This window comes from Marmota flaviventris, chromosome 2, assembly GCF_047511675.1.
Source record: "Marmota flaviventris isolate mMarFla1 chromosome 2, mMarFla1.hap1, whole genome shotgun sequence".
NCBI lineage: Eukaryota > Metazoa > Chordata > Mammalia > Rodentia > Sciuridae > Marmota > Marmota flaviventris.
The window spans coordinates 150542597-150557390 of record NC_092499.1 but is presented as its reverse complement, the minus strand read 5'-3'; the positions used below and the strand labels follow the sequence as shown (position 1 = coordinate 150557390).

At 41.4% G+C, this 14794-nt stretch overlaps 1 protein-coding gene and 1 non-coding gene across 2 annotated transcripts in view; one reads left to right on the top strand and one right to left on the bottom strand.

Moving 5' to 3' along the window:
- Positions 1-1170: 1170 nt before the first annotated feature.
- Chsy1 (chondroitin sulfate synthase 1) overlaps positions 1171-14794 on the top strand; it is a 75102-nt gene continuing 61478 nt past the window's right edge. Inside the window, exon 1 of the mRNA XM_027922041.2 lies at positions 1171-1538. Coding sequence (XP_027777842.2) covers positions 1192-1538 — 347 coding nt within the window. The 5' untranslated portion in view covers positions 1171-1191. The remainder of the gene's footprint in view (positions 1539-14794) is intronic.
- On the bottom strand, positions 13791-13909 carry LOC114081350 (small nucleolar RNA SNORA32). The gene has a single exon (XR_003580786.2). It is a non-coding gene; the product is annotated as a small nucleolar RNA SNORA32 (small nucleolar RNA).

Sequence of the window (14794 nt, the reverse complement as noted above, 5' to 3'; positions counted from 1 at the left end):
GTGTGGCTCCTTCCTCCCTCCCTCCCTTCTTTCTTTCAAGGTAACTGAATTCATGGTTAACTCTCCAAGCCTGCACGTCCCAAACGGCTCCCCAGCTGTTGATTCTATACGTGCCGGTTCCTGCCCACAAGACGGCGGGAACAAAGATACAGTGTGGATGGGGCGACGCAGGCAAAGGAGCAGGGAGGTCAGCGGGGCTGACGGGCACGGCGCGGCAGTGGGGTTTATCCGAGGACAGTGTAGGAGCGAGGAACGTGCGGTTCGTGTAGTTTGCGGCCAAGAAGCCCCTTCTGCAGAACTCGCCCGGGAGATGTCCATTAGCTACGCCCAGGTGCTCAAACGGACTGCCCGCGGTGGCGCCCACGGAGGCGAGTTCTCCCACCCGGCGCAGTCAGCCTGCGGGCCGGCGGGGGCGTGGCCGCCGGCGCGGATAACGGGCTGCTGGAGCTGGCGTTTGAATAGGCCTGCAGCTCTAGGGCAGACGCGGCCCCACGCCCCCTCCGCCCGGCCGCAAACCGCACCGGCGGGCGGGGCGCGTAGGCTTTTTTAATTTTATTTTTTTTGATCAAACTTTGGCCACGTGAACCGCCCTCCATTCACTTTTGCGCCAATCGCTCGGCGCGGACGGATCCCGAGAGGGGCCACGGTTCGCAGCCGCCGGAGCCGCTTCATAACGCGCTGTGCGTGACGTGAGGGGCTTCTGTTGCAATGGCGAGCTAAGCCGGAGGATGTGCAGCTGCGACGGCGGCGTCGGCCACGAAGAGGACGGGGGCGGGCGCAGCACAACTCGAGCAGAGCCAGCCGGGGGACGCGAGCTGGGCGGGACAGGGGCTCTGGCCCGGCTGCCACTGCTATCGCCGTCGCGCTGGCCCCGCGCCTCCGCGCGCGAGCGGGAGGAGCCGCCGCCGCCTAGCTCCCGAGCCGCCGCCGGCGCGCTCCGGGCATGGTCCCCTCTTAAAGGCGCAGGCCGCGGCGGTGGGGGCGGGCGTGCGGAACAAAGCGCCGGCGCGGGGCCTGCGGGCGGCTCGGGGGCCGCAATGGGCGCGGCGGGCCCGCGGCGGCCGCGGCGCTGCCCGGGCCGGGCCTCGCGGCGCTAGGACGGGCTGGCCTCCGCAGGCGGGGGCGGCGGGCTGAGGGCGCGGGGAGCCTCGGCGGCGGCGGCAGCGGCCCTGCGGGCGGAGTGGCGCGGGAATGGCCACGCGCGGCCGGCGCGCCTGGCTCAGCGTGCTGCTCGGGCTCGTGCTGGGTTTCGTGCTGGCCTCGCGGCTTGTCCTGCCCCGTGCTTCGGAGCTGAAGCGAGCGGGTCCGCGGCGCCGCACCAGCCTCGAGGGCTGCCGGCCCGGGCAGGCGGCGGCGGCGGCGGCGGCGGCAGCAGCAGCAGCGTCCCAGGCCGGCGGAGTGCGCGGCAATGTGCGGGGGGCGCAGCTGTGGCTGCACGGCTCGGCCCCGGATGGTGGCCCGCGCGACAGGAACTTTCTCTTCGTGGGAGTTATGACTGCCCAGAAATACCTGCAGACCCGCGCTGTGGCTGCCTACAGGTGAGCCCTTTCTTTCTGGGTACAGCCTCCCGCATTCTGCATCCGGGTGCGCCACATTACCTGTTCAGTGGCTCCTGCCCTTGTCTAGTTATCAGACTCGAGGCTCCCAGACTTCTTGGGGGATCCAGGTGTTCTTCTCAGGAGATGACCGACATTGGCAGCTGATGTCATGGGTGGCAGCATAGCGAGCACAAGGCTCAGGAGCCCTGCTCTGGGGTCGGATGGACTAGAGTGACTCTGTGGGTGTGCCTCGTCCTAACCTTTTGCAAGGCACTTCAGCTTTCCGTGTCCAAGTCTCCTCCTTTGTTAAATGGGCCTGACTAAATGCGTCTGTCTCTTGAGGTTGTAGGAAAATTCATAGCCCAGTACCTGTGGTAGTGGTGGCAAGTGAGGTTATAATTTGATTCTCTAAAATGAGCACATTTGCTCTTGCACAGCTAGAGCTCATATAAATTAATCTGGCTAGAGATTTTCCATAGCATACTTCTAGATTTTACAGTTGAAGGCACTCCGGTGAACGAAAGGGGGTGCCCACTGTGCACTTGACCACACCGGTCTGAAAAGCAGAGAGAAAAAGAGCCTTGGAGAAAAAAAAAACATTTCCCGTGGTAGATTCCGTGGAAGGCAGCATTCCCGCGTTCTTTAGCTCATCAATTATGGTACATGCATGTTATCCAGTAACTGAAGCCTAGTTGGCTAAATGAGTCATAAAAGTGGCTGTAGTCATGTTAAGGATTAACAAAGGGATTAGCCAAAGCAGTCTTTAGAAAGGAGATGATTTTGGAATGGCCGGCATGGTTAGAATCAGATTTGTAGTGGAGTGAATTTAAAGTAGGAGAGGGATGTACACTCAGTAAAGGGATTTGGTGGAAACTTTATGTGTGAAATATAGAAAACACTGGAGTTCATCAGGCCACAAAAACAAGCCAGTGTCAGGAACGATTTTAGAGCTCGAATGTTTTGGGAATGAACTTTTAGATCAGTCAGTACTGAGCAAGGCTATAATAGTTGCTGGGGGTTTTGTTATGTTGTTTTTTCTTTTTCTTTCTTTTTTTTTTTTTCTGTTTTAAATGCCTTTGTAACTTCAGCTTTTAAATTCAATACTGCTCTTTTATGTTTTCAAGCATTAGATATTGTAATGGGACTAGCATATACAGATCTTTCCTTCCTTTTAAAGGAGGAAGTATTGAGAAACAAGGTCAAAAAGCTTGACTGCCCTTTGAATGACTTAATCCCCATTCCTACATGTTTCCATTATCTTGTTGAAGTCCAGACTCCACATTCTGCCAAGAATAGTTCTGAGCAGTTGAAAAGCTTCAAATTTAGGTATTGTACCACAAAAATGGAATCCCAATTAGAATGTTATACTCCATATATGTGTAATACATCAAAATATAGTCTATTGTCATGTATATCTAAATAGAACAAGTAAAAAGAATTTAGGTGTTATAACTATAGACTAATACATCAGTTTGGGAGCTATCAGATCAGGTTCTCTCCTAGGTGTACCATGATTTACTTGGGGTTTTATACTCTTTGTCCAGAGAAACATCCACATCAGAAATTGGTGAGTCCACATGACTACAGTTTGATGGCTGGCCATGTGAAATCACAATTCTAGGGACAATTACCATAGTAGTTTGTCCGATGCCCCCAACAAATACCAGCATACTCAAAATGTAATGCAATCCAGAATTACTAGTTTACCCTCCATGATAGTTTCCCAAAGTCCATGCTTGACATTCTGACTTTTGGTTTCTTTTCCACATCTCCTACCTCCTTTTTAATTAAAAACACACACACACACATACACACACACACACACACACTAAGATTTTGTTTATTTTCTTATAGGCAGTTGGGGAAAGTAAAAACACAGTTTGCCCTCTGGCCTGGGTTCTTCCTTCTTTGAGACACCTCTGCTTTTCTGAGAAATGAAGACCCCTACCAGAGGTTTGCAGTCATTCCTTCAACTTTCTTGCATAGCTTTTATTTCTCTAATTTGAAAAACTCAGCATACTTGGAGTCTAAGGGTGGGCCTACCTTACCAGTTAGAGTGTCTGCCCCTCCTGTCTACCCTGTGTTTAGATTGGCTTCAGGAGATGGCACAAGACAATTTTAGCCTTAAGGAACTTTTAGGGAAGGCCTGAATTGGGATGGAGTTTATAGGGTGTAACTTATGATTACAGTTTTGTTGTGCTTTGTAGGCCAAAAGTCCACACTGAACTCTCAAATTGGAAATTCCATGTACAGATTTGTATGTTAAGTAGACTTGAATCTCGAGTCTTCTAATGCAAGGTGAAATCATAGTTGCAGCTGGGTGTGCTCAGTTTTATATTTCTTCTGGAAAGCAAATTTATTCTTAATCTCAGGAAAAAATTTTCACTTTTCTTTTTAAACCTGTTGTTTAACTTATGGATGAAGGAGATGCTAACACTTTTAGTAAGAGGGTAGTGTGTTGTAAGATACTGAAAGTGTCAAAATTTAGGTTTAGAAACTAGTAACTATCAACCTCTTCTTTCCAAGAACTGTTTGAAATCTATAGAAGATCTAAAAATCTCTTGAGATATTCAAGAAGATATGCCTGTCTGCACTAAAGTTACTGCATCTTAATGATAAAACAACCTCGTCCTTACATACTTTACTTTCTAGACCTGCCAAATGCTTGTAATAAGGGTAGGTACCACCAAGAGATGGCAGGGCAGTGATAGCTAGCAGCAGACAAAATATAGAATTTAAACAGGAGGCAAAATAAAACTCGAAGTGCAGTAGATCAGAGACCAGCCAGATCTGACTTCTATAGACTATGACTAGAGACATAGCGTTTGGGTTCCTAGGAGTATTCTTGGTTCATCAAAATGTTCAGTTGCACTTTGGATTCATCCCTTTGTAAAGCAAATACATGCATGGCCCCTGTGGATCTAGACTCGCTGAGGTTGAGGACATAGCAGTACAGATGCTTGTTCCAGGGGGAGGGACAGACACTAAAAAGAGGGTTTCAGCAAGTGGTGGGCACTGTGGAGAAAATAGAACAGGGTAAGGGCAGGGCTGGGAGGTGCCCTGTCTATATTAGGTAGTTGGGGAAGGCTTTAGAAAAAGTGGCATTTAGGCCATTTGATCTGATAATGAGGAACAGGTTGTCTGAATATCATTGATGAGCATGTGAAGCAAAGGGAAGAACTGTTAATATCCAAGGCAGGAAATAGTTTGGAAAGGAACCCAAACATGGCCAGTAAAAGAAAGGGAAATGGGCTTACAGTGTCCAGTCTTTCAGAATTTTATTCTAAGTGAATGAAAAAGCCACTCAAGCATTTAAGCAGGGAAAAGGATGAGTAGTTGGGATTCTGCAAATAAACAGAAAATAATTTATTTTGACTCATCTACAAAGTTATTTGTATTCTAGGTAATTTCACTTTAAAATACTATGATTCCCCTAAAATAATTTGTTGTGTTGATTATCAGCATGTTGTGGGAATGCCTTGTTCCGAATGTCTTGAGTTACTAACTGCAATCCAAATTTTCTCCATTTTTAAAAATTTCTTAATATGTTCTTTGTTAAACAGAGGTTAACTGTTTATGCAATTCAGTTTGTCTTTCCCTGATTTTATAACTCCTTCCTTAAGTTCTGAAAACTATTACCCTAGGGAGATTTGAAAAGGTAACGTTTTTTTTTTCTAATGCTAGAAAGGATAGAAGTCATCTCCGCTTCATTTTTTTCCTTCCACATAGTATATTGTCTGAGCACCATGTGTTGAGTAAGCTCTCATTTCCCAACCAATTTGAAATACCATCTTCATCATATTCAAAATTCTTGGGTATGTTTTTGGACTTCCTCTTTTGTTTTATTGATATTTTTTTGTCTATTCTTATGCCAGTACCACCCATTAAAATTATTTGAGGTTGAATAATATTTTAATATCCGGTAGACAAAGTCCCCTTTGTTTGTCATCTGTTTCAGACATTTCTTGGCTACACTTACATGTTCTTGCGGGGGGAGTTGTGTACATATTTTTATTTTATTTTTTGTCAAAGTTTTGATTAAAAAAATAGCATACATATTTAGTTGTTTAGTTCATTTAAATCTCAGAACACTGATCTAATCCAACACTTCTTATTTGTCTTGGTTCTTACTTCTCCTGGGACTGATGGGCAACAGTTTGCTTATTTCTTTCTCAGAAGAAAGACTTGGTTGGTTCCCTTCTTTGCCCAAGAGTGATAAAGGGTACCTATAAAGATTAATATCTGTCTGTAGGGGACTGTGGGGAAGAAAAGGTGAGAAATACCAGCTGTGGATGCAGGACTCTTATTTCAAGGTACTATTGTATCAGTTAATGACCTCTTCCCAATACTTTGAAAGAAGGCAGACTGTTCCTTTTACCAACCCTAATGAACTGCTCCTCTTTTATATATCTCAGAGTTCATTTCCTTATTTTTTTAGCTAAGTTCACCATGTTTATCTTGAACCAGTTTAGAGCAGTACTCACTTTCTTAGATGCAGTTCTGTTTGGCAGACATTTATATGGAAGGTTTTTACATATAAAATCAAATAACTTCTAAGTGAACTTTTGCAGCACAATCCATTTCAAGTGTGTATTACCTGTAGAAAAAGACTAGTGAAAAATGTGGTCCTGAAAATGAGGGTAGTTTTAAATATCGTGATTTGAGATCTTGTTGTCTCCAATTGGAATATTCCAAGCATAGCCATGGTTGTGTTCTCATCATATGGCAGTTTGACTTTTCCCTGTCCATGAGTTAAGGTGCTAGTTATTAAAAGTAGATTACCAGTGCTGGGCCTCAATCCGTACAGAATTTAGTTCAGGGAAGGAAATGGATGATGATTGATGATGAGGGAGGTGCCTGAACGAATTACTGGGGGGTACAGAAGAAAGAGGCTTACACTGCGTGAAGAGGATCAGGGCAGTCTCACCCACACTCCCACCCTTTCTTTCCTGCTGAATCTTGAAGGATGAATAGGAGTTTTTGAGACAGAATAGTATGTTTCCTAAAACATGAAATATGAAGAAATAATGAAATGATGGATGAGAAAGGGACAGTTCATTGGAGTTGAGCTGTGAGCTGTGGATGATGGAGTAGCAGGCAGGGACATTCAGGGCCAGGCTAAGGAATTGGGTTTTGTGGTATGGGTGTCCAGAGCTATTGGTGGTATTTCAGCGGAGAGTAGCTTGGTGTGTTTGGAGTTTCTGAAGATCAGTTGACAGCCTAACTATTTAGAGAATGGGCAAAAATCCAAAGACAAATTGTTACTTATTTGATGGTTGGGGGGTGATTGGCAGTATTTATCAAGAACTTTAAAATGCATCTCTCCTGAAATCTAGCAATTCATTTAGAAGTTTTCCAAAGGAAAATTTGAAATGTATGAAAAAGGTATTTAAAGTACCTTACATGTCCATCAGGAAGTTTGGATCATGATTAATTGAACTGATTTAATTGTATTGTGATCTATATTTCATACCATTAAGATGGTGTGGGTCTGGGGCTTTGGCTTGGTAGTGGAGTGCCTGCCTACTATATACAAGGCCCTGGGTTCCATCCCCACCCAGCACTGAGAGAAAGGGAAAAGCAGTGTGGCTGAAATATTTTTTTCAAAATGAAGAAGTTCAAAATATACTTGAGCACGACTGTGCTATGAAATAGTATAGGCAGCATGAGGCCCATTTCGTTTATAATCAAACTAAACTTAGATATTTGTGTAGTATAGAAAAGAAAGTGTAAAATAATATATACACCATGATGCTAAAAGACTTTTTTATATTCTATATATTTTAGTTGTTTTATAATCAGTAGTTGTTTGTAATAAAACTATATTGGAGTGGGGAGGAGTTGACAGCTCTTGGGAAGAACCATGAATTTGATTCCCCCCCACCCAGTACTGGAAGTTGAACCAAAGAGCATGCTATACCATTGAGCTACGTCTCCAGCCCTTTTAAATTGTTGGAGACAGGGTCTTACTAAATTGCAGTTTCAATGTATTAAATTGGTCTGTCTGCCTTCTCAACTTAATGCATTGTCATTTTTGAAGCACTGACTGCCACAGCATTTATTTTGTATATAAACAGATTTGTTTTGGATGGTTAAAAGTAAGGGGCAGTTTACTCCTACTTGATGTCAAGTTGGTGCTTGTGAACCAAAAACCTGAGAATTGTTGAACACTAGATATCAATGTCATGAATGTGTGATTTTTGTAAGTTGATCACAGGTGTAAATAAACTTGTGTCTATTACTGATGATAATGCCCCAAAAGAAGTGAGCAGGATTTTGAATAGTAAATAGATTTCAGAAGGTTATGTTTGAATCAGGTTTTCTGGCTGAGAGTAAAACCTGACCCCAACACTTAAGTTTTGCCTGGATTTATTGTCACCAAGCCAGACAGACAAAGATTGGGTAGGAGTGGTTGAAGTGTGTGTAAGACTGCTCTCCTTATCTTTGATGGCTGTTTCCTCAGCCTTATCAGTGGCCCAGAGACTGGAAAAGAAATGTGGGTGATAATCTAGGTGACAAGTGTATGGGATAAGAAGCCAATAGGCTGGCCTGTGGGAGCTGTTGAGCTGTACCTGTTTACATTCTGGCTTCCATGCTTATTAGTTTTATGATGCTGGGCAAGTTAGTTACTTAGATTTAGACCATAGTCTCAGCTTCTTGGGGATAATGATACTTCACATACCTCACAGAGTCCTTCTGAGTTTGAGTGAGTGTAATTCACTCTGTAATTGTTCAGTGAAAGGTAACTGTTGGCTATGGATAAGCAGGCTGATTCAAGGTAGTGCCTCAATACTGATTTCAAAGGGGTCAGCTAGAATAAGTTCAGGGTGGTTTTTATTGTTTGCATTTAAACACTGATTTTACCCCCCTAGATTTGGAAACTTAAATTTTGTTCATGTGTATCTTCTTTTTCTCCCAAGAACAAAGGAAATTATATTTACTTGGGGCCAATTAGGAATGTAATCCAGAAAAACGAGATTCAAGCAGGTTTGAAAATGTGCTCTCTGTTCATACATATCCCTTAGAGTTAGTTGTATGTTTACACTTTTAAGTGTACAGCAACATTTTACATATTATACCAAGTATCTCTTCAATATTCTAAGTTATGGAAATCTATCAGGAGATCAGAATTTGCCTTCTGTCACTTACATTCTGAATTTATTTCTTATGTTTCAAGGAGGGTATATTTAATGTCTCTATCAGGGGTGTTCCCATTGTTTGTTGTGAACCTGTGCTCCAAGAGCAGGTTACTCTTACCTCTTAATACTTTAGAGATGTCTTCTGGGGGAGTGCCCAGGCCACTGTTGAGATGGGAAGTTGTAATCTACCCTGCCAACAACTTGAGAAGAAAAATGCTGTTTAGTACTTGCTTTCCTTGTAAGTATGTATTTTTTAGGATTGTCAGTAAAGAGCAAAAGTGATTTCTCTTTTTAAAATAATCTCTCCACTTATTCCAAAAAGACACATCTTAAGGACAGTGAGTCAGTTAAAAGATTTTAAAAGGGGAAGCCACATACCCGGAAACCACATATTCAGAAGGGTGAAACTGTAAGTACATTTGATGCAGATCTTCTGCTATTGGCAGAAGACAGAAATAATGGACTGAATAATGCTGGCAATGTCTGTTTGAGGGCACACCTTCAGTCCTAGGAGAGGCCTTAGTCAATCATCTTTCAGCCTGGGAGTGTCTGCAAGGCCTTTTGGTGATCTGACTGGCAATAAAGAGCACACAGTCTGTGTTTTGGGGGAAGGAGGGCGAGGTGGGGTTGAAGTGAGATTGCTCCTCCATGAAATCATTCTTTCTATACAGATATACCCTACATTTGTCCTGCTTTCTTGCCATGGACCTGGGCAGGGGGAGGAATTTCCCAAGTCTTAGTATCTGAAATAGTTTTTTACACTTAACCCAGAACAGCAGGTCACTGACTTGTGACTTTGGGTTGCCAGCTGGAACCAGAAGTCTGGAAAGCTTATAGCTGAATTTGGGCCTGCCATTGGCACTTGCACAGGTCACGTCATGGCACTCAGGTCTCAGCGTGTGAGCTGACTGCAGTTTGAGTGGGTACCCTGAGAGTCCCCTGACTGATCCAGGGTTGTCCTGGGTGTAGAACTGGGCCAGGAAGCTCCTACAGTGATTTTGCCCTTTATGCCTTGCTCTGGGTTTCCTACTCTTGTTTTTCTTTTTTTTTTTTTAAAGAGAGAGTGAGAGAAGGAGAGAGAGAGAGAGAGAGAGAGAGAGAGAGAGAGAGAGAGAGAGAGAGAGAGAGAGAGAATTTTAATACTTATTTGTTTTTAGTTATCGGTGGACACAACATCTTTGTTTGTATGTGGTGCTGAGGATCGAACCGGGGCCGCACGCATGCCTGGCAAGCGCGCTACCGCTTGAGCCATATCCCCAGCCCTCTTGTTTTTCTTTAGCTTCATTTTCTTGTTCACTTTTTGTCTTAAATTTTGTCTGTCATAAATCCTCTCTGAAACAGGGAAGAATATATGTACACTTAATTCCTAGTATCGAAATTTTCTACAAGAGAACACCCGTGTTCTCCCTTCATTCTTTGACCTCAACTTCTAAAATTATTTTACACTTGAACTTAACCAAAAGGCCAAGAAGCCCTATCTGAGGTGATTTTTTTTCATGAGTCCTTTTAGACTTGCCACTCTGTAAATTGCAAATGACATGCTTAATAATGGTTTTGGGGAACTTGAAAATAACTCTCACAGCATTTTAAAAATAAAAATCAATATAACTGTTTAAGTTTAGAAACTTTAAAACAAAGAACTCAATTTTATTGTTTTTCTTTTAAGTTTTTGCCTGTTGGATAAAGAAAGGTTTTTATTACAAAAGTAAAATTTTCTGTTGTCCTTATCTCTTGGTTTCTTTATTTGCTTGTTAGCCCAAAGCTTTCCTCCAGGTAATTTTTTTCCCCTAATTCTAAATATATGAATCAGTTGGAAAAAAAAGAAAATTCAGACTTTCTGGCCCCCTATCCAGAAATAACTGTAGTGACTATTTTGGAGTGGAGTATACGTTATCTTATTTTTGTATGTATATATTTGTTCTTCTAGAAAGCCACATCAGAACCTGCTTTTAAGCTGACCATATCTTAGAATTATTTACCCAGGACAGTGGTTATGCTATAGATGTAGTGTTACACAGAAATGAATTTTATGTAGTTTTCCCTAAAAATGTCATTTAATAGAAATGGAGAATATGATATCAAGTCCTCACAGGACACAGACATTCTACTAAGTTAGGATTAGGCCAGCAGCATTACTGAACTGTGATTTGACTTGGTATAGGGGTAGTGGTTAGAGCCTAGAAGAATGTAGAAGTTGCTTGGCACTCTCAGATTTCAGTTGTCTTATCTAGGCTTTAGGAAGAGTTGGGTATCTGGCCATTGAAAATTGAACTGTCTGGCAAGGGCCTCTGGAAATGTCCTGTTGTGTCAGTTAAGAACTGCCGGTAACAAATGTGTTGATAGTCAAGTTGCCATTTACTTGTGGAAACTACAGACTTTTGCCTATTTCTATTACAGAAGGAGGGCCAACTTGCTTGGTCAGCAACATTTCCTTAAATTCTTTGAAATTATTAATGTGCCCCTTCCCTCCCTAAGGGTGAATTATGAATTATGTTCCAGAACTTATTCACAGGTGGAGTTCTTTAAGATAAAATTACCTAATTGAACAGATAACAACTTCTTAAGATTGGAGGGTTTACAAAGACTTCATGCTGAGAGATATACCTTAAAACACCATCATTTAGATCAGAAAAGGACAGCATGTTGTTTTTCTCTGGGTTACCTAAAAGGGAGCAGATAATAATTGGGTGGAGTTACTGTGAGACTGTAGAGGGGCCTTTAAAGATGGTTGACGATTAGATTATCTGTCTTTAAAATTAATTGTTTTCTCTTCTTGGACAAATTACACCACTTGAAATCACAGTTGAGGCATTAAGTGCAACTGTGATAGGCATGTTGCTAGTGCTTACTGTTCTGGGTTCTGTCTGGGGGCATGTGAGGAAGCAGGGCCAGGTGAAATATTAAAGAGTCTGGTGTTTTAAGCAGAAATACCTAAAATTTAAAGTCTTATAAGACTTGTATCTTGTAACACTGAGATTGAGAATAAAACAAAATTCTAATAAAGTACATAGCTTGAGGGTTGGGGTTTTAAGCCAGATATGTGAGAAGCATTTTCCACAATAGCTTCATTCCAGTTTGCAGTCTTGCAACTGACTATTCTGTGTTTGGTCTACACTTCCCTGTCTCTCTCACTTTTTCTTTAACTACATTATTGTATTTACAAGTTCCTGTTTACCCTCATAATAAATGATACTAATATAGTGCCAGGCAGGCTTCTAAGCACTTTACATGTAACAATTTATTTAACCCTCGCAACCATTTGAAAAGACAGATACTATTATTCCCAGTTTATAGGTCAGGAAACTGAGGCACAGAGTAATTTACCAAAGTTGAGCCAGGATTCTTATCCCAGCATCATGATCCCAGAGCCCATGTATTGTAGATTGCCTCTTTAATAGGTTGTTCTTTTTTTTTTTTTTAATTTTTTATTGTTGGTTGTTCAAAACAATAGGTTGTTCTTTTGAAGTGAGGAATTAGTTACTTCATCTTCCAAATAATACTACGGTGCTTTTGTATTTTCATAGTTTTTTGGGTTGGCTACTTTAGCACTACTTTGAACTTGGTCTGTTTTTAGTACTCACATTTCAGTTTAGAAGCACCATATGTATTAACAAGCTAAAGTTAAGTAGCTGTTATTCCTCATCCTTTCAAAATCAGTCATAAAATGATACAGACTATTTAGCTTTGAATTACATTTCAGAAGTTTTGGATAGTAGTATATTTCAACTCCAGTGAACCTGTGAATTTTCCTTCTGGATAACTGTTTTCTTATTCTTTGAGTCAGTTTTCTATAGGTTGGAATTGTAGGAAGTATGACTTGGGGTATGAAAAGTGGTGAGAAGCTTATCTGGAAATGATTTCTGCCCTTTTGCAAACACATATGTGTCATCTTTAATTCACTTATTATTTGTGAGTGGTTAGTATTCATTCCACACGTTTATTTACCTCTGTTATGTGTCAAGCACTGAAATTATTTACATTTTTAAAGAATCGTAACTGCCAAACAAAACAACACTTCTATACAAGGAGAATTCAGAGGGATGGGGTTATGGCTCAGGGGTAGAGTGCTTGCCTCGCATGTGCAAGGCCCTGGGTTCGATCCTCAGCAGCACATAAAAATAAATAAATAAAATTAAATAATAAAAAAAAAAAGAATACAGTAAGATTTCTTTTTCTTTTTGTACTGGGAATTGAACCTAGGAGTGCTTAACCACTGAGCCACGTCCCCAACCCTTTTTGTGTTTTATTTAGAGAGAGAATCTTCCTAAATTGCTTAGAGCCTCACTAAGTTGCTGAGGCTGGCTTTAAATTTGTGATCTTCCTGCTTCAGCCTTCCAGATTACAGGCGTGTGCCACCACCACACCCAGCTGAGTCAGATTTCTTGACTTGAATGAGGTTAGTTTAGTTTTGCCATCACCTTCTGGAGGTTGGAAGAATGCTGGGAAGTCATCGCCCCTCCAGAAGTGACCACATCAAAGGAGCACCTGTGGATTTGTCATACATTCTGTTTAGGTTGCAGCTCATTCACATTTGCCAAGGGACTGGTCCCTTTATAGGTGGGTTTGGTTTCTCTCCTATATTTCTTTTTCTTTTTTTATTATTTTTTAATATTTATTTTTTATTTATAGGTGGACACAATGTCTTTATTTTACTTTATGTGGTGCTGAGGATTGAACCCAGTTAGAGTGAGCACTCTCCCTCTGAGCCCCAGCCCCATCTTTTTCTTTTTTTAATAATAAGAATATAGGGGCTGGGATTGTGGCTCAGCGGTAGAGTGATCACCTAGCATGGGCGGGACCCGGGTGTGATCCTCAGCACCACATAAAAATAAATGCATTGTGTTGTGTCCATCTACACCAAAAAATAAATTTAAAAAATATTTTTAAAAAAATAAGAATATAGAAGACAGAGCGATCAAGAGTGAGTTCTGGAGCCACGTCAGAGTTAGCTGTACACCAAACTGGTATAAAAAAGTGTGTGTTGTGTGGATTTGTAAGGCCACAGAAAGCTAAGTATCTATCATGGTGAGAATTTGAATGTTTTGTAACATAGAACATCTCATGTGACTTGCAGTTTTATTTATCTCTAGGCTATAGACAAAACAGTATACGTAAATGTTCCCGATAGGTTGACTGTTAGCAAAGTAGCTGATAGAAAACGTAGTGGGAATTTTTTATGGTCATGTCTACAGCAAATGAGAAACTGCATTCTAAAAGCCTTAGTAATGACCATTTCTCTTATAGTTCTCTTTCTTTTTTTCGCTCATTCTTTCTTTCTTGGTACTGGGAATTGAACTCAGGGGCACTTGACCAGCCCTATTTTTTAAATTTTATTTAGCTTTGACTGAGTTGCTTAGTGCTTCAGTATTGCTGAGGCTGGCTTTGAACTTACAATTTTCCTTGTCTCAGCCTCTGAGCCACTGGGATTACAGGTGTGCGCCATTGCGCCACCCTCCCCTTTTTCTTCTTTTTTTTTTAAAGGAAAATAGTTTTTGTGAAAATGAATGTATATGATATAGCATTTAATGCTGTAGAGTTATGAATTTTTTTTTAAAGAATAAAAAGTGGTATAGAATAGTAGTTCTGTTTAAAATCCATAAGGCATTAAGGGGAAACATTAGCAACTACTTTGTTGTATCCATTCTAAAATGCATTTTCTCCCCTGACATTTTAACATCTCTGAAATTTGGACGCATCTTATAGATGTTGGCATGATGGGATTATGATTGGTGGTATTTTTTTCTTGATAGATGAAATGGTGCATCTTACAATTAACATTCTAGATTTGATGAAAAGGAAATGTTTAGCAGAAAGTTGAATCCCATCAAATTTTTCTTTTGCTTAAAGAAGTGTGAAGTTGTTATATATTTTTAAGATTTTGATTGAGAAATGAAGCCAACTACTTCATTGAAAATTTGTTTTCCAAGAGTACTTTATTGTAAATTGTTTCTAAAATTACAAAAGTAATACTATGTTTTAGAATTTTATAGTTCATTTCGTAGAGTGTTTGCCTCCCATGCACAAGGCCCTGGGCTCCATCCCCAGCACCACCAAAAAAAAAAAGAATTTCAGTTTTGCAAAATGAAAAAAGTTCTAGGGATGGATGGTGGTAATAGT